Below are 20077 nucleotides of genomic sequence, written 5' to 3'. Positions count from 1 at the left end.
CCTCGAGCCCAACACTGTCCGGCACCAGACGGGGGCGGTGTTGCGCGACGGATCCTTATCCGGAAAATAGCCTATACCACCCTCGGGAGCGGCCGTCCAATATGCTGCTCCCCGTGGGCCCCGGCCGTATCCGGGTCTGGCGAGACCGGGTTTCGATCCCAGTCCCCAGTGGGCAGCTTGCACCAGAGACTGATGCTTAGACCGCTGCGCCACCGCGGGGCTGGAGGAGCAGTTTAAGGTGTAACCTGAAGTCAATCTCCAGATGTCAATCTATTTAATTTGCTGAACAGGAGAGTTACGGTCAGATGTCCTCAAAACGAACAACAAATGAAGATGGCTGCGGTACAAGCCTTAGCAGAGTGTCACCAGAGAAGATACCGAACATCTGGTGCGGTCAATGGGTCACAGACTACAGGCATTTATTGCTTGCAAAGGATTATCAACTAAAATTAATGTTAAACATGAATGCCTAATTTGGACCCATTTGATACATAATGTGTACATGTATCAAAATATATATATATATATATATAATTCTGAATGGTGAAAACAATATGTACACAAATACCATTAAATATAATGTTTTAATCTCTACTTTAACCTCATAGTAATTTTGGGAGTGCAGAGGCAAAAGAAGAGAACATGCTTCACTGTCCCATTAATTACACATGGCAACTATCTTTATACTAAGGATCTCTGTCTGCTGGATAGGCATGGTTATTGCTCATTCTCCCTTTCTTTCTGGATAGATCCCCTCAGATATATCATTATATTCTGTTCTGTTCAATTCAGAAACGCTTTATTGGCAGGAAAGAATTGTTTTAAACACAACTCTTGGATACAGTGAGTTAAATGACATGTATAGTAGTGATTGCTTTTTTTTTTTTTTTTTTACACCCTAACAATATTTGAAACAAGATTATCATCATCGTTCTTCTTTGTATGATCCAGAATCGTCTCTCTCTTTTTTTATTCTGGTTTTAGTCTGTTTATTCGTTTCTGGATTGCTGTTTTATCTCTTTATCTTTCCATTTCTCTCTGTCTCTCCCTCCACTCTCAGCATGGACAGCAGCTGTACCGCCACATCTACCTGGGTTGTAAGGAGGAGGACAACGGCCACAAGAACTTTGAGCTGCTCTTCACGGCCCTCGCCCTTCTCACCATCGAGCTGGCTAACGAGGAGGTGGTCGTGGACCTCATCCGGCTAGCTATTGCCCTGCAGGTAACCAACCCTTTCCCCATGGACACACATTCTATGACTGACCTATAGTCTCAAAATAAATTGCCAACTGCAAGTTAATGGCAGCCACTGGTGACTCCTAGTGATTAATAGCACACAAACCATACAAAATAAAATAGTAATTCTGTCCCGGCTGTTACCATATGTGACGCAACGTCATCGAATTGCGATGTGGGCGCAAAGTGTGTGATGTGTACAGTATCTATGTACCAGGTAAACAATATTTTAAACTAAATGCCATCCATGCTATCATACCATGAGGTAAAGCAAATGTTCAGGTCTGTCATTTACCATGTCTGTTGTCACTATTGAGGGGGTTGTCCTTGAGAACACCACTCCCTCATGTCATTAGACATTGCCGACCAACACACACACACACACACACACACACACACACACACACACACACACACACACACACACACACACACACATAATAAACACATTCACAACAGCTGTTTGTTTTTTGTCTTCCATCCTGAGATCTTATCAACTGTAAATGTCAGAGCACTGGAGACCGGAGAGGTGAACACACGCACACACACACACACACACACACACACACACACACACACACACACACACACACACACGCACACACACACGCACACACACACACACACACACACACACACACACACACACACACACACACACACACACACACGCGCACACACACACACACACACACACACACACACACACACACTCACACACACACACACACACACACACACACACACACACACACACACACACACACACACACTCACACACACACACACACACACACTCACACACACTCACACACACACACACACACACACGCACACACACACACACACACACACACACACACACACACACACACACACACACACACACACTCCAGCTGCACTGCTCCACCCTGCAAGGATTACTAAACACACACCCTAATCCGGGTAAAGGGCTTTGCGGACTGTGAGAAGATTGGTTTTGGCCATGTGAAAGGTCATGCGGAGGAGAGGTTATGATTTGATTGTTTTTCATACAGTGAGAAAGATCATTGTCTGGGCTGTGACCCAGAGATGACACAGGAAGTGAATGCTGTGACATTTTATTACGTGTATTCATCTTCATGTACAGTATCAATAATTAATGTAAGCTCGTGCCAGCAAGCTGAGATAGAGAGTAATGCAGAGTATTCAAGGTGTGTGCGTGCCTGCGTGCGTGTGTGTGCGTGTGTGCGTGCGTGCGTGCGTGCGTGCATGCGTCTCTCCTGTCTCCAGTGTTCTGACATTTAAAATGTATAAGGTCTCAGCATGGTAGACAAAACAAACAGCTGTGTGTGTGTGTGTGTGTGTGTGTGTGTGTGTGTGTGTGTGTGTGTGTGTGTGTGCGTGTGTGTGTGTGTGTGTGTGTGTGTGTGTGTGTATGTGTCTCACACATAGCTAGCCATCTGCCACACAACCTTGAAATCCTGGCTTGTCTGGGAAGCCTAAGCAAGGTAAGCCTTGGTCAATCCTTAGATGGGGGACCAAAACAGGTTGCTGGAGATGGTGTTGGAGGAACAGTAGGTGGCACTCTTCCCTCTGGTCTCGGGACCACAATGCCTTGCAGAGGTTGCCGTCCTTCGGAAGAGTCATTAAATGGAGGTCGTTAAAGATCCCATGGCACTTATCGCCAGAGTAGATGTGTTAATGGAGTAAATGTTCCTGGCTAAATTCCAAATCTGGCTGTCATTATTATCATGGCCATCTAATCATCCTCTGCTTTTAGTTGACTCATTTGGTTCCCTCTCCTTCCCCCTGCAACTATTCCTCAGGTCGTTGCTGCAAATGAGAATAATAACATATTATATTCTCAGTCAACTTGCCTGGTAAAATAAGGGTTGGAGAAAAGTTGACAGACGCATTTCCATTGCTGATGTACAGATGTTACTGTATTTAATGATTTAAATCTAGGATTACTCCACCTACTCAAAGGTGCAGTATGCAACATGCAAGCTTCCTAATGGTGGTAATGACTGCTTAACACTAGAAGAGCCACGGGGGGGGGGTGTCCTAATCTACACAGTGTGTGATTGATTCCTATGCAAATCAGAGATCCTATAAAAACTAAAATATGAATTCCTAAATTACATGAACTATTGTTCTTGCATTAAGATGGACTCAATTCAACTTATTGAGTAATTTCTTGATGACATGTTTTGCATTTTAGCACATTTAAGAGTGTCATCGCAAAGGGTCTGAATACTTACTGTACGTACAATGGATATTTCTTGTATTTCAATTTTATTCAATGTACTTTGTTGGTTTTACTTTGTCATTCTAGGATATTGTGTGTGAATTTATGGCAAATTATTTGAATTTAATCCATTTTAAATTGAGTCTATAACACAACAAAATGTGGAAAAAGTGGTCTGAATACACTGTACCTAGCTAGCTTGCCTATTTGTAAGAACAGAACAAACGAAACAAATTGCACAAAACCAAACTGCACTAAATAGATAGCAATGGGCAGTGCTACATCGATAGACACATATACAGTAAATACATGAAACATTCAAACACTCCCCTGGAATATCAACAATTCAGAAAAAAACAAAATATACATGTTATGTCTACTCAATGCCGTTGGCGGAGATACTCAGATGGGGGGGCGGTATAATTCTGAGACCCCAGCTTACGTAGAGGAGGGCAGCCAGTCTGAATGATTTGTTGAATCGCCTGTTTTCTGAAATACGCAGCGCACAGAAAACGGACTGGATTGCGTTATTTCTTAGTTTCTGTATTCGTACGGTCATCAGAGACGCAAATGTATAGTGAGTTTTTCATAATATGGACCTTGAATGTGAGGTAACACTTTATAATAACGTAAGTCATTCATAAACCATAACAAATAATTAACACACTATTAAGAAATATTATTCCAACATTTATAAATGTTATTAAATGATATTAAAGAGTTACCAATATGACCGATTTTGTTAAATGTGTTGAATTGAATACATTTAAATGTTGTTGTATGATACACAAATAGGTAGTAAGCACATACAGAAACGTGCTTAGTAGAGTTGGATCACTGCTCCCATTCTAATCCGAAAATGAATAGCCAGCTACAAATTCAGAGTTAAGGGGTAGTGGTGGTCTAGTGGATAGTGAGTTGGACTTGTGATCGGAAGGTTGTGAGTTCAAATCCCGCCTGAAGCCACACCACTACTAGTGTGCCCTTGGGTAAGGCACTTAGCCCTCAGTTACTCCAGGGGGAATGTCCCTGTAATTCGTAATTGTAAGTCGCTTTGGATAAAAGCGTCTGCTAAATGGCCAAATTAATTAATTAATTAACCCGGTCTGTGATTGGTTCCAGGACATGGCCCTGGTCAATGAGGAGAATATGCCCATGTTCATCCGCTGTGGCATCATGGCTCTGGTGACAGCCTACCTGAACTTCCTCAGTCAGATGATTGCCAACCCGGCCTTCTGTCAACACATCAACAAGGTAATGGCCCCTGTTTTGTCTGCCCATTTTCAGGATTAAGTTAAATCTCCCCCCATATATATTATTTCTACCTGTCATTTTACCGCACTCTCGCTCTCTCTTGCTTTCTGTCTCTCTCTCTCTCTCTCTCTCTCTCTCTCTCTCTCTCTCTGTCTTTATCCCTTGAGCTTCCTCTATCTATTTTATCCCTTCTTTTGCTCACTCTGCCTCTCGCTCTCTCTCTGTTTCACATTACCATTTCTGCTCTCTTCTAGGTGATTGAGCTGAGGAACCTCGAGGCCCCTTACCTCCTCCCTGAGCACATCTTCAAAGAGAAGTGTCAGTAAGTGTCCTTCCCCGCTGACTCCAGGGCCCATAGGACTGCTTTATACTCGCTCGCATAACCACCTTAACAATCGTTAGAATGTGACAGCTGTTGTTTGAGATGAACATTCGGTTTTATACTACAGCGTGATTGTCAGTAGGTTTGTAGGTTGTCTTTAGGTGACGGTATAGGGCACAATACACCGATCTGTCATGTTTTGTACTTTTCACAAACGACAATGACCAAAATGGAGGTGGCCCAACAATAGAATGTTCATGATGTTGTTGCAACTCGTGTCGACGGAGAGTCGCCGAACTGAGTATAAACCAATCTAAAAGTGTATCAGACTCGAATTGCTGATGTAGAATCAGGTTTCCGTCTGTCCATGTAATAGTATTCATTAATTATTATTCATCCAAAAGGCAAAACACATTCTAGATCAGCACTCTACTCTGATTCACTTTATGAACACGGCCCTACTAGATCTGTTATGAGCCTCGGTTAAAGTACTGCATTCAAGTGTGCTCAGTGATCAGATTCTGTAATCACATTTAGTGAAATCGGATGAAATCGGATGCTTTCTCACAGGTTTATTACGTAATATATTATACGTTATTATGGATTATTATGACATTTGTCCAGATGGTGGTAAATTACTACATTTGAGAGTGGCTTTGTAACATTGTTTGGACTTTGGATACACCATTCTGTTTCAGAGAACATTTTGTTTTGATTTTAGGGCAACTAACCTAGCAACCCCCTAGTTACACTGGTTATCTCTGATCCAAATGTGTACTGTACTGTCATTTTCCCCCGCAAACAACTCTCGATCTTTAGCAACACCTTTATGATCGGAAAAAGAGATTATTCATCAAATAAATACACTTTTAAAAGCACCTTCAGGGTCAAGATTTTGAGATTAGCTTTTCATCTTAAAACATCCAAGTGTGATGCTGACAGCACGATAGCTTGAAGCCAAAGGCAATATCAGGAGGAATATGATAATCTGACTCTTGATCTATAAAACTCCTTAAACCCTGCTTGTTGCCTCTCCCCTGCTTGTGCTTAACCAGTGAAACTGGGGTTGTCAAACGATGAATGTTGATACGTTATCTGATTACATTAAACTCACTGTATTCTCAGATCACGCTGGCATTTGACATCTTTTTCTGCTGAAAAGACACTCGATTTAGTTTCATTAAACTTTTAATTTAACCACAGTGTCCTCTGAGATTAACAAATGTTCAATGTTCAAACATTCAATGCAATTAAATTAGGGATGCACCGAAGGTTCGGCCACCGAATGTATTGGGCCGAATAATAGCAAAAAAAGCACATTCGGTATTCGGCCGAATGTGTGAAAAGACCAAATGTTTACCGCTGAATAGTAGCAGGGGTTTTCCTGCATAGAGAATTATGAGGCGGCCGTCTCTGTCATATTTCTTGCCGTCTCCAGCTCTCGACAAAACTCTGACGGTCGTATTTTCTACAAGCGTTGCATCGGTGGATTTATGTAATTTTCTAACTGCAATTGCGGCATTGCGCCGACGTGGTGGCGAAGAGATGTTATATGTATCACATTCTGCTGTGCAACATTTGGTTTTGATATTGTCCCAGTTATCGTTGTCCCACAGTTATTTTTCATCATCTCTCTATGGTTGGCACAAGACAGAATCAACACCCTTTTATTATGTTTATACATTGTTTGATTTAGACATTGCTGCACCATACCACACCACAATCTAAAAATGCCCATGGGGTGGGTTTCCAAGTTGACTAATTGCCCATTCTCTATACATCAAATATTGACCATCTGTTTCTGCATTGGTCTAATTGTTACAGCTGATCATATCCCTATCCTGTCTCCTCATGTCATCCTCTCACCTATCAACTTCCTCTTTTACATCCTTCCAAAAAAATAAAAAATAAATAAGATGGGAGAGTGGGATTTCACCCTTCATTTTCAGTAAAAAATACTGATCTTGTGCCAATCTTGTTATAGTTGTATCAATAATTGTATGCATTAACCAGAACTTGATACTCATAATAGGATCATACTCATAATCAGAAAACCAGGTGTGATTTGTGTGATGAAAATGATGGAGCGGGTGGTTTCAAATGCCGGTGAGCTTTGGGGTGGTCAGGCACTCACATTACCGCTACGCACACCGCTAATGCTTACTCATCGTTGGTAATAATAACAGCCCTGTGCTCTTCTCTCCCCATCTCCTCCAGGCTTCCCAGCTCCCTGGAGAAGGAGGACAAGACGCTGTATTTCCAGACTGCTGACTTGGCGGAGTGCCTGGCCGGCCCAGGATACAATGCGGAGCGTCTCTCCATTCCCTATGTCCCCCAAGTGACAGGTCAGCACAGCTAGCCCAAGACAGTTAGCTTTCATTTGTGTGCATTTAGGATGCTCTGATCTGTGTTCATCGCTCTGTTTTGTTTTCTTCCTTCTGGAGCAGTAAGAGTTTCCTCATTTAACCTTGAAAATATGTGATCATTAGTGAATTATTGTTGCTGTTCTACCCCCGCTCTTTATTCTTTCAATCAGTCCTATACACTGTAGGGAAGATCCTGCACAGGTGCAAACAGACGTCGAGAGGTAATCAGCCCCAAGTAGAGGAAGCTAAATGCCCCAGATGTTTGTAGCCACATAATGTCACAGTTGCCTCTGTCACTGCTCTCCAACCATGGTATTATGGGCATGGCTGGCATGGCTGGTGTCCATTGTGGCTCAGCCCATGATAACTGCAGTCATTTGGTTTAAAAAAAAAAAATGTCTCAAGTGAGAACTCCTCTATGACCTTTAAAACCCCAAATAAGTTAATAAACCAAAGTCAAACTAAATACTGACGATGTCCCCATAACCAAAGCCGGAGATCACTGACCTGTAGATGAACCCTATTGCATGGATCCTATAGGACCAGAGTGCTGATGCTCACAGGACCACCTATGACCCCTTTAAGTTGGGGGGGGAAGGGTCCACATACCCTGCTGCCCCATCCCCAAACATCTAATCCTTAGAAACCAAGCAGTAGCTTTGTAGATACGGGTTTATTTTCAAAAGCTATGGTAGCCGGTTATGTCTTTAATTTAATTCCTTAAGTGCGCACTGTATGACATGTGTATCTTGTAATCATGGTGCCGGATGGCGTAAACATGGTGCATTTGGATGTATATCATGGTGAGTACAAATGTGCTGATACAGGTGTTTTAGTCAAATGTTTGTGAGTAGCCTACTGTGGTTAATGTAGATGTAGAATAAAACTATGTCAAGTGATTGTGGATTACAGACCATTTGAGCCTTTAGCTAGCTTTGACAAAGCACTTTTTTTGCATTGTGCAGTAAAATATTAGTGCCCTGTTCGCAGGAAGATCGGCTAGTTAGTGTTCGTAGTGAGCTATCTGACTGTGCCTTCGACGGGAATGGAGACGATGGCACTGAACTGGACCCCCTTCCTTCTGCCCAACCCCGCCACAGAGACATGGGAGATGAAGGATGAGGTGCCCTCTAGGATGTACATGTCCTTCCTGGAGGCTGTCCACAGAGCCTCCTCCTCCATGCTCAATCTCAAGCTCTGAGGAAGAAGCTAAGATGGCCCAAGAGAATGAGACTAGATCACCCTGTAGAATGACCGTCCATCTGCGCATCGTGGTGTGCCCATCTGCACCGAATGCCTCAAGGCTGTTCATGGAAGCAGCTTTTTTCAGAAGATTTGCTCACTTCATCTCGCTGTTAATGAGCTGATCTGCTATAGCCTACTCTCCCTTACTGACCCTCACTCTAGCCTTATCCCTTGACCTTCCTGATTTAATCTCGTCATTGCACATGGCCCCGGGCCTGAGCTAGATTACTCTTCCTGCAACGAATGGTGGACTGAAGATTCACATGCTTAGTATTCAAATGTATTGATTGTAAGTCGCTTTGGAATAAGGCGCCTGCTAAATGCCAAAAATGTCAAATGTAAATGTACATGGAATGGCAACATTTTTAAATGTATCCATGAAAGTTCTATTTTCAAGCAGCGGGGTGCAAAAGTTTGGGCACCCCGGGTTTAAATGTCTGTTACAATTAATCTACAAGTGATTGAAAAAAAAAAAAAAACTGAACACTTAATGCTACCAAAGTTAAACATGACACCTTTCTGCACATTTTAAAGCAAGGTTTCTTTTTATTTATAATTTTTGAATGATAAAAAAGGAAAAGGGCCCTGTGCAACCCTGTGTGATATAAATAGGGTTTTCAGAGAATACCGTAGGTACTTACTATGGCTCGGGAAAATGGGTGGATAGAAAAATCAAACAATGCAGCCATCTACCAAAATCAACACTAAAAGTCATAGAGTGAGAGGTGGTCTACCTGGTAATAGTGGTGGTTGGATTTTATTTTTACATAATGTTTCTCAAAATGGTAGCCTCTTCATGTTACAATCTTTTATGTTGTCTTATGTGTATGAATGTCCAACCATGAGCTCTATGAGCCCCTACAATCTGGCTTCAGATCACACCACAGCACGGAGACCACCCTCATTGAGATCATCAACGATCTTCTCATCGCTGCTGACTCTGGCCGCTTCGACACTGTCTCCCACACCATCCTCCTCAACCGCCTATCCGCCCTCCTAGTTGTCACCGGCACAGCCCCCTCCTGGTTCCAATCTTACCTCTCAAACAGGGAACAGTTTGTCACCATCAATGGCTCGAGTTCCCCCCCAGCCCCAGTCAATCAAGGCGTGCCTCAAGGCTCTGTGATTGCTTCCCCTCGGCCAGATCCTTCGTCATCACGGCCTCAACTTCCACTGCTACGCTGATGATACCCAAATCTATCTCGGCACTACTCCACCCTCTCCTTCCAGTCACATCAAATCCGTCACCAAATCTGCCTTCTTCCACCTCAAAAACATTGCCAGACACCGTCCCTCTCTGACTCTGTGGCCGAAACCCTCGTCCATGCCTCGTCCATGCCGGGGCCTGGACTATTGCAATGGAGTCCTGTTCGGGGTTCCCAGCAAAGCTCTGGACAGGCATCAGTATGTGCAGAACTCAGCTGTCAGGGTTCTCACCCACACCAAGCCCTGGCAGCACATCACTCCCACCCTCATTCACCTCCACTGGCTTCCTGTCAAGTCCCACATCACGTACAAAATCCTCCTTCTCACCTACAAATCCTTCAACCTGCGGTCTTCAGACATGGGTCTGCTTTCCACCCCCCGCACCAACCTACGGACCTTCGGGGACAGAGCCTTCAGTGTGGCAGCACCCACCCTTTAGAACTCTCTCCCCACAGTGATCCGCCATGCCCCCACCCTAGACACCTTCAAATCAGCCCTCAAAACCCATCTGTTCACTAAGGCCTTTGGCCCCTAGTTTAGTTTTGTCGCTGTCGCTGTCTCTGTGTTTTCTGTTTTGTCTGTCTGACTTTCTTTCTGTAAAATCTGTAAAGTGTCCTTGGGTTTGTGAAAACCAAGATATTATTATTATTATTGTTATTATTATTATTATTATTATTATTATGAATGTAGACATAATTTGGCTATCCACATGTATAATACATGTGGTTATGTATAATGTATAAATATGAATTGTTAATACTCGCTAAAGGGATGCTCTTCAAGCGGGTTTGTTGTAAACTCCCAAATAGGTAACAAAGATATGATCATTCTAACCTGTTAGCATTATATCGTTATCTTTCTAAAATTCTTCAATTATTTTTATTGTTTCTCAGATGAAGACCGCCTAAGCAGAAGAAAGAGTTTTGTCGACACCATCTCTCTCCAAGTGGACATCATCTCCAACAGCCTACCAGATAATGTATGCCTAAATAGGAATTCACATAAGTTTGTGAATTGAATTTCTTTGTTGTTTCTGAGGGGTAGGGATATTGAAAAGGCTTTCAATACAGTGAAGCATTTTTTTTTTTCTTCTTTCGGCTCTACACTCCAAAAGTGTAGAGCCGAAACTACTATGGCCCGATCCCGATTCCCTGTTCTACCCCTACGGCTCGTTTTGGAGTGCCACTCGCTTTTGAGCCAAGGCCTCTGAACAGAGCCACAAGCCGTAGTGGTTGAAATCTTTCCCTATGAAATGGGACAATCCTTCAAGACCCTGATACGTCATCGGTAGTGTCATAGAAAAGCATTGACGCTCGCGATTCATTCACAAGCATTAAGTTTTATGCTATCAATCGATCAAACAAGTCATCAAATAAAAAAGAACAATGCTTCATTATCAGACCATGACAGAATAACGGCGCTCTAACCTGTATGCAACGTGTGCTCCTACCCTTTCAGTCTGCACTGATATAGGACAACAGTGCAACAACTTTGCGGCTGAAGTTTAATTAAATTTCTGGCGTCATATGCCATCAAAAGGGGGAAATAAGATATGGGAAAATGCATGACTTACAGGGAGCGCAGATTTATTTTTATGTTCCGAAATCCGTTGTGACAGGAACGCTGAAGAAACAGCCGCTGTCCACGGCATTAGTCAGCTACATGCTCACATCCAGTCTCCCCATCAAAAATGGCACATCCATCAATAATATTAGGCTACATAATAACAACTGCTCGGATTTGATTGCGGGTTGTTTTGGTTTAATAAGTGCCGCTATACAGCTGTATCATCGTCATATACCATCAAGGGGGGGGAAATGCAAAATGCGATGGAACTAGGTCAAAATGCGCCCCTATCATGCACAAATCAGCCTAACATTAGATAGATAACTTTACATTAAATATGTCTAACATCATCCGCTGTCAAACGGCACAGGTAATAATTTATTTCTAAATAAACATGATTGTACATCTCGGAAATGTGTATCGACTGGGGACGCCGGGGCGCTCATACAATCTCCACGTTTGATGCAGAGGAACAGGGTGACTGTCACCCTGTGACAAACGCGCAGATATGAGTGCTCCGGTGTCTTGCTTTGGTAGTCTAATGGAAATGCCCAGGTAATAGTTTTGCTATTATTGTCCTCTACTGCTAAACCCGAGCGCGCTGAAATTAAGATCTGTCACAACCCCATATAGAATCTAGGGGATATGTGAAGTACCGGTAACAATAAACCGGGGGGACAAGAACCAGAGGCGACAGGAGAATATCAATAAAACAAAAGGTAACAAAAACAGGTTTCCGTGAAACACTTTAACTTTAAAACTACTCTCTATAAAAAAGGAGAGAGAGCGTATAAGTATTAATAACCAGTTTGAAGTATATCAGATAACTGGCCAAGTGATAAACAATTTACAGAGGTCACCATGGCAATAGGCAGGAGGAAGGACAATCACCAGGGAGAAAACACAAGAAACAAACAAAACACAGACAGAACCACACACTACGGACGTAATAACAAGATCAAAGATGATATTGTCAGGCACTTTAATTATCATTTTATATCAGATGGATCTGTTTTTAATATAGCTGCAGCAGGGTCTCAGAGCTCTCGGTATTGTGACGCCTCTATCCTATACAGACACAACTAGGGACCCTTTTGTTTTTAGTGGGGTTTTTTGTGTGTTTTTCTAGTGTGGAGATCTACAGATCTCCCACTAGAAGCTTTGAAAGCTATTGATCCAAAAAAGTCGGATCCTTATCTTTTAAGGCTTGCAGCTGATTGTATTGCTTAGCCTGTCACTCATATTTTTAATCAGAGCCTCTAGACTAATTCCATCCCCGAATGCAGCCTATGTTCTCCCCCTACTGAGGGATGGGGACGCTTCAGCCTTAGATAACTACTGCTCTATATCCAAACTCCCTACCCTTTGCCGAGATCTCAGAATCTCAAGTAAAACTCTCAATTAAAACATTTCTTAGCTGACAATAATATTTTTGAATGAAAATCGGTCTAGCTTTAGAACAGGTCATAGTCCCATAACAGCAGCTATGTTTGTAACAAACAATATTAGGAATGCCCTGGACCAAAAGCAGCACTGTGCTGCCCTGTTTGTTGATCTGTCCGAGGCATTTGACCCTGTCGACCATGAGCCGCTGCTGGGCAGACTCAGTGATGTTGCTACGGATGACATGGCTATAGAGTGGTTCAGAAACTACCTTGCAGATACAAACCCAGTGTGTATATACTGACGGTCACAGATCAAGCTTCATGGCGATCTCTAAGGGAGTCCCCCAAGGCTCAATGTTAGCCCCTGTCTTGTGTACTATTTTTATAAATAACATTGGGAAGGACATGCTTACAGCTAAAGTGCGTAGTTGTGCAGACAACACAATAATCCACTCAGTTGCCTCTTCCCCCGAACCAGGCTGTTGATGAGCTACAGACTGCAGACCTCATTATATGGTCTAAAGTTGGTTCTCGGTGCTAAGAAAACCAAATGGATGATATTTTCCTGAGCTCGCTAACCAGATCTTAGATAATGTTAACGTTCACACTTTAGGAGGGGACTCGCTCAACATGCATGCAGTCTTTGTTGTAGAACATTTTACTCAAATACTTTCAAATAATATCTCACAAAACCTGAGCTGTTGATGGTCTCAGTAGAAATGATTGCGGACAATCAAAAAGCTGAGCTGGTTGGCGAAGCAACTCCTGAACAACATTCAGCATAAAACACCTTTTATACAGTTACTCTCCACCCCTTCCCATGATCCTTTACATAGAAGATGAGGAAGAGGGATGGAGATGGAGATGATGTGGGTAACTTCGGCCCTCCCTTCTCAATCCTATCACAAAGGTGGAGAGGGAGGGGACAGGGGTGAACAAAGGCAAAGCTAACCCCCTGCGGTGGGTCAATATTGTCTTTGGTTTCTAGGCATCGTAGGCAGCCTCGAATCAACACCACATATTGACTTAGCTCTCTTATGCCTACACAAATGCACTGGACCCTAACAGAAACACCCGTCAAGTCTGTCAAAGTCCATTTACTTTTGGGTACCCTAAAAGTACCAAACCTCTACTTTGACCATTATAGTAATTGTTTTATTTAAAATCAAAACGTTTGGAGTGTAGACCCAAAAGAAGAAAAAATATTTCACTGTCTCATAACTTACGCAGGGCACTATATGTCCGAAAATATAGGTGTATGGTGCTTCACCCTGCTGTAGAGTTTGTCCCATTCTGCCTTGTGGAATGACAAAGTTATGCATCGTATTGTCTGTGATCCTTTTGGGTGATGCTTTTCCTCTTTGGTTCCTTTGCAGTCTCAGCTGGCTGAAGAAATCACCTTTGAGACCTTAAAGAAGGCCATTGGTAAGGTGTTGGAAACAGTATGAGAGGAGTAGCCTCTTGTTACCACATAGTCCTTTAATAGCATAGCTGCTGAGAGAGGCATAATGTGATACGGTGATTTACATTTTCTTCCTTCAGACACCACAGGCTTGGAGGAGCAGGAGAAGGAGAAGAGGCGTCAAGTGATGGAGAAGTTCCAGAAGGCTCCGTTTGAGGAGATAGCCGCCCACTGCGAGTCTAAGGTAAGCAGCGGAGACCATTCGTGACGTTAGAATTATAAGGTTCTAATCTCCATTTTTGAGTTAGTAATTCATCAAATACAAAGGTTCCATCTCACAAAACATAATGGAATGTAAAAACTTTGACGCTCAATATCTCTGAACTGCCCTAAACGGAGATAGAACCTTATAATTCTAAGCTCACGCATTGTCCACTGTGTCATTTCTCTCTCTCTCACTCACACACACACACACACACACACACACACACACACAACTTCTAATAGAGTTAAATAAAGTTGATATGTTGTATTAAAGTCGTATCCATCCATGACTTTATATCCACAGGCCAATATGTTACACGATAGACTGGCTCAAATCTTCGAGCTCACTATTCGGTAAGTGACTCAAGCTGGGTTCTTTGAATATACCATTTTGATAACTGATGGATGAAGTGTGGGCTAGGGCACTAACGTCTTCATCATTCTTTTCTTCCCTCAGGCCCCCTCCAAGCCCCTCTGGCGTGGTGTCCATCTCTGCAGGCCACGCCCAACACCAGTCTGTCCCAGTCTACGAGATGAAATTCCCAGACCTCTGTGTCTACTAGAGCAGATATCAGTTGCATACTTCCACCACTACCCCGCATACACCCTCAACCCTTAACCACTAAAACATAATACCTTCAACCCTAGCCCTTAGACCTGTGTGTCGAGCGAAAACAGAGGTAGCCCTTACAGTACGTAGATCCCCCCTAACTCTGTTAAAACTAGTGTCTCCGCTAGATGACATAGCCCTGACTTCACCACTAGCTTCCCGACGCACCAACCAACCTCTTATCAGAGTTGCCATCCGATCCCACCCTAATCGCAACCATAACATTGACTCCAATTCGAGTCCCCTTATCCAACCCCTATAACTGGTAACAACTATATGTACTGCATGTCTCTCACATGTCTTTTGCCTCTAACATATCGTGTCTAATCGTTAAGCTGCAGTACATTGTCTAATTAGAGGAAATCCATTTTAGCTGCCAGATTGAAAAACATCTACAATGTTATGTTATTGACGTTAGCAGGGAGGATAAACGTACTGGACAGGCTTGTAAAAAAAAAAGTTAATTATGCTCCCCTAAGTATACAAGACATAACACCCTATAATAAGGGTTAGGGTTAGTTACATACGTACAATAACATGTCATGTCATGTCAGTTTATTAATTTACTTAGATCATCAGTTGTTAACTGTGTATTACTGTTCATCGTTGGACAGTGTTAAGTAGGCTTCATGATAGAGGAATGAAGTGAAGTGTGAAAGTCATCAGCATTGTTCCCTGTCAAACCCACACAAAACCAGCAACGACAATTCATAAAAACGCTGAGCACAATACAGTAGACTATTTTGAAAGCAATGAACTAATGGATCTATTCTTCTAAGAGATGTATCAGGAACACAAGATTGAACCACATTTTTCATTATTGACATATCTTTCATTTCTCTTTTCAGTATTTTTTTAACTTTGACGTCTTGATATAATAATACATCAATACATCATAATAAATACATAATGATGTATTTGATCATGATGATGCACATGATCATACTATGCTATAGGCCAGGTGTATGATGTATAGGATTTGAGCTGTTGAGTCGTATTGTTCGCGTAGGCTTAATAGCTGCAGCTTCACTGTGGAATTGTCTTGATTTTGTCTTCTTGATTGCTATGTACAATATGTGAGAATGGAGGAGGGTTCGTCAACAATGTCTCCAATTTACCCAGCGGCACTAGATTCCTCATAGCTCTGTTGGTCATCTAGATTCTAGAATACCAAAACTCCCCTCCCCCAATGTCTTAATAGTGATGTCACTCAAGAGGAAATTATGTCCAGAGGGAACCAGGTATCTGTGCGCTGTCAGGTTGCCACTGTCTCTTTTTTCTTTAAATTGGCCTGGTGCAGGATTCCTCTTTAGGCGCTGCCTGCTTCCACTCTGTGGTATGAGCCGCCATGATGTGCAGTGCTGCATTGGACAAGGTGAAGATCAACCATGTCCTGTTAGTTATTGATGGCCTTTGGTCAGTAACAACCAAACTAGTCAAATGGACCAATCGGAGGGCTAGTAGGAAGTTACTGGAGGTATCGAGGCGTTGGGTACAGTAGTTTGAATTTGAGACGGGGCAACAGAGTTTCATGTTCATGGAATTTGTTTTCTTTGTGTGACATATCTGTTAATAATGCAATGGACTATGGGTGGTTTTTTTTATGTTGAAGGCTATGTATGTTATCAGTTGATCAGAATAGGTTGGTCATTTGTGAAAAGACAGTGGTCAGTGTTTGTAGGGGGATTTTTACTAAACCCTCTTATAGTTGGAGTTGGATGCATGTCTGTTTCCCAAAGGAGATGATTCTGCCTTTTTAACATTTACAGTACATGTCAGGAAATGATCTTTTTGGAACTGTTGATGGATTATGGATGAGCAATGGAAAAAGGAAAGTTAAGTTTAGTGGGAGACTGTAAATCCTATTGATTAATGTGATCTAATGAAATCATGTAGATATGTTCTGTTGAAAACACCCTTTAATCATATCAAAAGTGTATAATCGTATTCATGAAATAGTGCAATATCATGTATCTCCTTGATATGATTGTAGGAATATTTCCTTTTACATAATGTCTTACCGTAAAATATGGTGTGACTTTCAAATGCATATTTTGAATCAATCAAAGAAATACATTTCATTTGTCTATTGTTTAAAATGTTACGAGAGGTCAGTGTTTCTGGAGGGAGATGGTGTCTGCTGTTTTTGTCACTGCTTTTCACGTCTATATACAATTGAATTAATTTCACTGCGTTTTATCCAATTTCCTTAGGGTTAGGGTTCATCTTGCACAGTTTAAATTGTTTCAAAATGCATCTCCCCCCTCCTGTCTACTACCTTGAAGTATCACTGATCCATTGTCTATCTAATTCTGTTCTACTAGTGATAGTAGCTTCATCATGTATTGGAAATGCTTTTCCATCAGAACAGTGTGAAGACATGCTGACACATTGTCCCTCCAGAACTGGGTCTCTAGAACCAAGATCAAATGCTGTATTGTCGCCGTCTACATTATTTGCTGTTAATGATGCAATGGGAGACGTGGGACACCCCTATACGCCATTCTAACTGATCTCCTTAATCCTTGTCTGAGGATCAAATCCTGCCAGAAGTCAGTTTGATGGCAGATTCCACTATTCCAATTTCAATAAGCAGCTCAAGCATATCTAAAGAGGATGATGAGATTGGTTTGCATGTAAACCAGCTGACGCAGGAGGAGGGGTCTCGAGACCTGGGTTGATAAAAGCTTTGCTGGGGTTAGAGGGCTGCTGGGATATGAAGTTTATTTTCTTGATTTAATATAAATATATATATAAATTAAAATATTACGAGGTAGAGATGTTTAACAGAGTTATTGACGAGTCATATGAATACGAATATGGATTATTTTTGCACTTTATATGGTTACGTACATGGTACTATGGGATACTTGGTTTGTTTAACATGGGCCTGATATCGACATGATATTTTGTCTTTACAAAGATGCATTATGGGTACTTCTGGTTAAATGGTTAAAGAATAGAATGGTTCTGGTTAAATTTCTCGGGTTTTTGTGAATTGTGTTTCTTATAGGTAAGAACAACTACATACAATTGGTTTTTGCAACAGATAAAGGGACCAGACCGGGCAGCCATTGATGCTCTCTCATTCAAGTCTGTGACGCAGACGTTAGTGTGTTGTGCCTGTTTTAGAGATACAAAGATCTGGTGTCAATGTTAAGCCACCACAATGAAACATGTTATGACGTGATGTGGTTTTGCATCATAATTCAAAGCCACTGAACTGCTAAAAACGTTGCTTATTTCAAAACTACGCATTGTTAATTTAACCACTTGTGAGTATGACAGAGCTTCTTTTCAAAAGTAAATTGTGCATAGAGATTATTGTAAGAGATTAAAAAATGTTTATATCAAATCTATCCAAGATGATTGTGTGGTTGTCTTATTCATATGCATTGAAGTGTGACTATAACAACAAATGGGAGGAAAACAAGTGTTCTTAGTGTAACACTTATTCCAATAAGCACTGTATTAAGAGTAAAGGCCAATGCACACGGCGTGCGATTTTGTCGCACGACAACATTCTATTCTCAATTCACACCACCGAAGTGTGTGGGTGTGAATGGAGAATCGAATGTTGTCGTGCGACAAAATCGCATTGCACGCCGTGTGCATTGTCTCATTCAAAACAATGGAATCGAATTCGGCGGTGCGACAAAATCGGGGCCGTGTGCATTGGCCTTTACTTCCCAGAAATTATATCAAGTCTCAAGTGTATAGAAAAGAAAATTCATGCCAGATAAAAACAAATATATATGATGAAGATTTGAGCCCCTGGGAATGACAAACAATCAAACATTTCAAATGTATTACAACTGCTTTGATGTGTTAACATGGCTTAAGATACTCTTTTGAAAGCATTATTCAAATAAATTCAATTGTAAACTTGGTCCGAGAAGCCTTTTACTACCTGAAGGAAGAACATATTTCACAGATCTGCTTTTTTTAAAGAAATCTTGTTCAGGTGAAATGTCAGCTGTGTACTCTTCGTTATCTGTAGAATGTAGGTTGAGGATTTATAACTGCCATATCAATGATATGCAGAAATACTGTACCCATTAGGCTAGTCTTTAGTGGCATTCATTCCTGTCCATGCCTCTCTACTGTACTGTAGATGTAGTAAGTAAATAGAACTAAGCCCCACAGGAACTTACTCAACCCAACTCAAAATGAGTGCAGATGAAAGAAAAAAAATCCAGAAAGCTCTGTAATATGATGCGATGTTCAAAGTATCTTCCTCTACTTCCCTTCCTCCTCTTCTTCCTCCTCTCCCTCTTCCTCTTCTTCCTCTTCTTCCTCCCCCCCTACCACCTCCTCCTCTTCTTCCTCTTCCTCTTCCTCTTCCTCTCTAACCCCAGTCCCTGCTGGTTCCCCAGGTATAAATCCCACACCAAGCACACTGGGCAGATGGCCATGCGTATGGTGGACACCATCCTGGTTGTTAGGCTTGTGGTTGTGAGGTTGGGCCAAACTCTGGTTATGGGGTCTGTGGCTCTCCCCGGACCCCTGCTGTTGGCCATGCGTATGGTGGACACCATCCTGGTTGTTAGGCTTGTGGTTGGGAGGTTGGGCCAAACTCTGTGTAGTATGGGGTCTGTGGCTCTCCCCGGACCCCTGCTGATGGCCATGCGTATGGACACCACCATCCTGGTTGTTAGGCTTGTGGTTGTGAGGTTGGGCCAAACTCTGTGTCTGGGGTCTGTGGCTCTCCCCGGACCCCTGCTGTTGGCCATGCGTATGGACATCATCCTGGTTGTTAGGCTTGTGGCTTGTGTGAGGTTGGGGGGCCAAACTCTGTGTAGTATGGGGTCTGTGGCTCTCCCCGGACCCCTGCTGAGGCCCTTCTCTCTTCTGCTCCCCACTCTGTTCCTGCTGAGGGCCTTCTCTCTTCTGCTCCCCACTCTGTTCCTGCTGAGGCCCTTCTCTCTTCTGCTCCCCACTCTGTTCCTGCTGAGGCCCTTCTCTCTTCTGCTCCCCGCTCTGTTCCTCAC

General features: G+C 42.5%; 1 protein-coding gene across 2 annotated transcripts in view; it reads left to right on the top strand.

Annotated features, from left to right (window-relative positions):
- The window catches only part of efr3a (EFR3 homolog A), a gene marked incomplete at its 3' end in the record, with an annotated part of 55236 nt that extends 40197 nt beyond the window's left edge, over positions 1 to 15039 (top strand). The window contains exons 13-22 of one of the 2 annotated variants that reach the window (XM_080543418.1): positions 1061 to 1222; positions 4589 to 4720; positions 4975 to 5042; positions 7260 to 7387; positions 7579 to 7629; positions 10753 to 10838; positions 14187 to 14235; positions 14353 to 14456; positions 14781 to 14830; positions 14934 to 15039. In XM_080543418.1, the coding sequence (XP_080399544.1) occupies positions 1061 to 1222; positions 4589 to 4720; positions 4975 to 5042; positions 7260 to 7387; positions 7579 to 7629; positions 10753 to 10838; positions 14187 to 14235; positions 14353 to 14456; positions 14781 to 14830; positions 14934 to 15039 (936 nt within the window). The remainder of the gene's footprint in view (positions 1 to 1060; positions 1223 to 4588; positions 4721 to 4974; positions 5043 to 7259; positions 7388 to 7578; positions 7630 to 10752; positions 10839 to 14186; positions 14236 to 14352; positions 14457 to 14780; positions 14831 to 14933) is intronic. The other variant, XM_080543419.1, reaches the window with a different exon arrangement.
- Between the last annotated feature and the right edge of the window lie 5038 nt (positions 15040 to 20077).

This window comes from Nansenia antarctica, assembly GCF_963989245.1.
Source record: "Nansenia antarctica genome assembly, chromosome: 12".
NCBI lineage: Eukaryota > Metazoa > Chordata > Actinopteri > Argentiniformes > Microstomatidae > Nansenia > Nansenia antarctica.
Note: the sequence above shows the minus strand (reverse complement) of the source record. Positions and strands in the feature narration are given on the sequence as shown.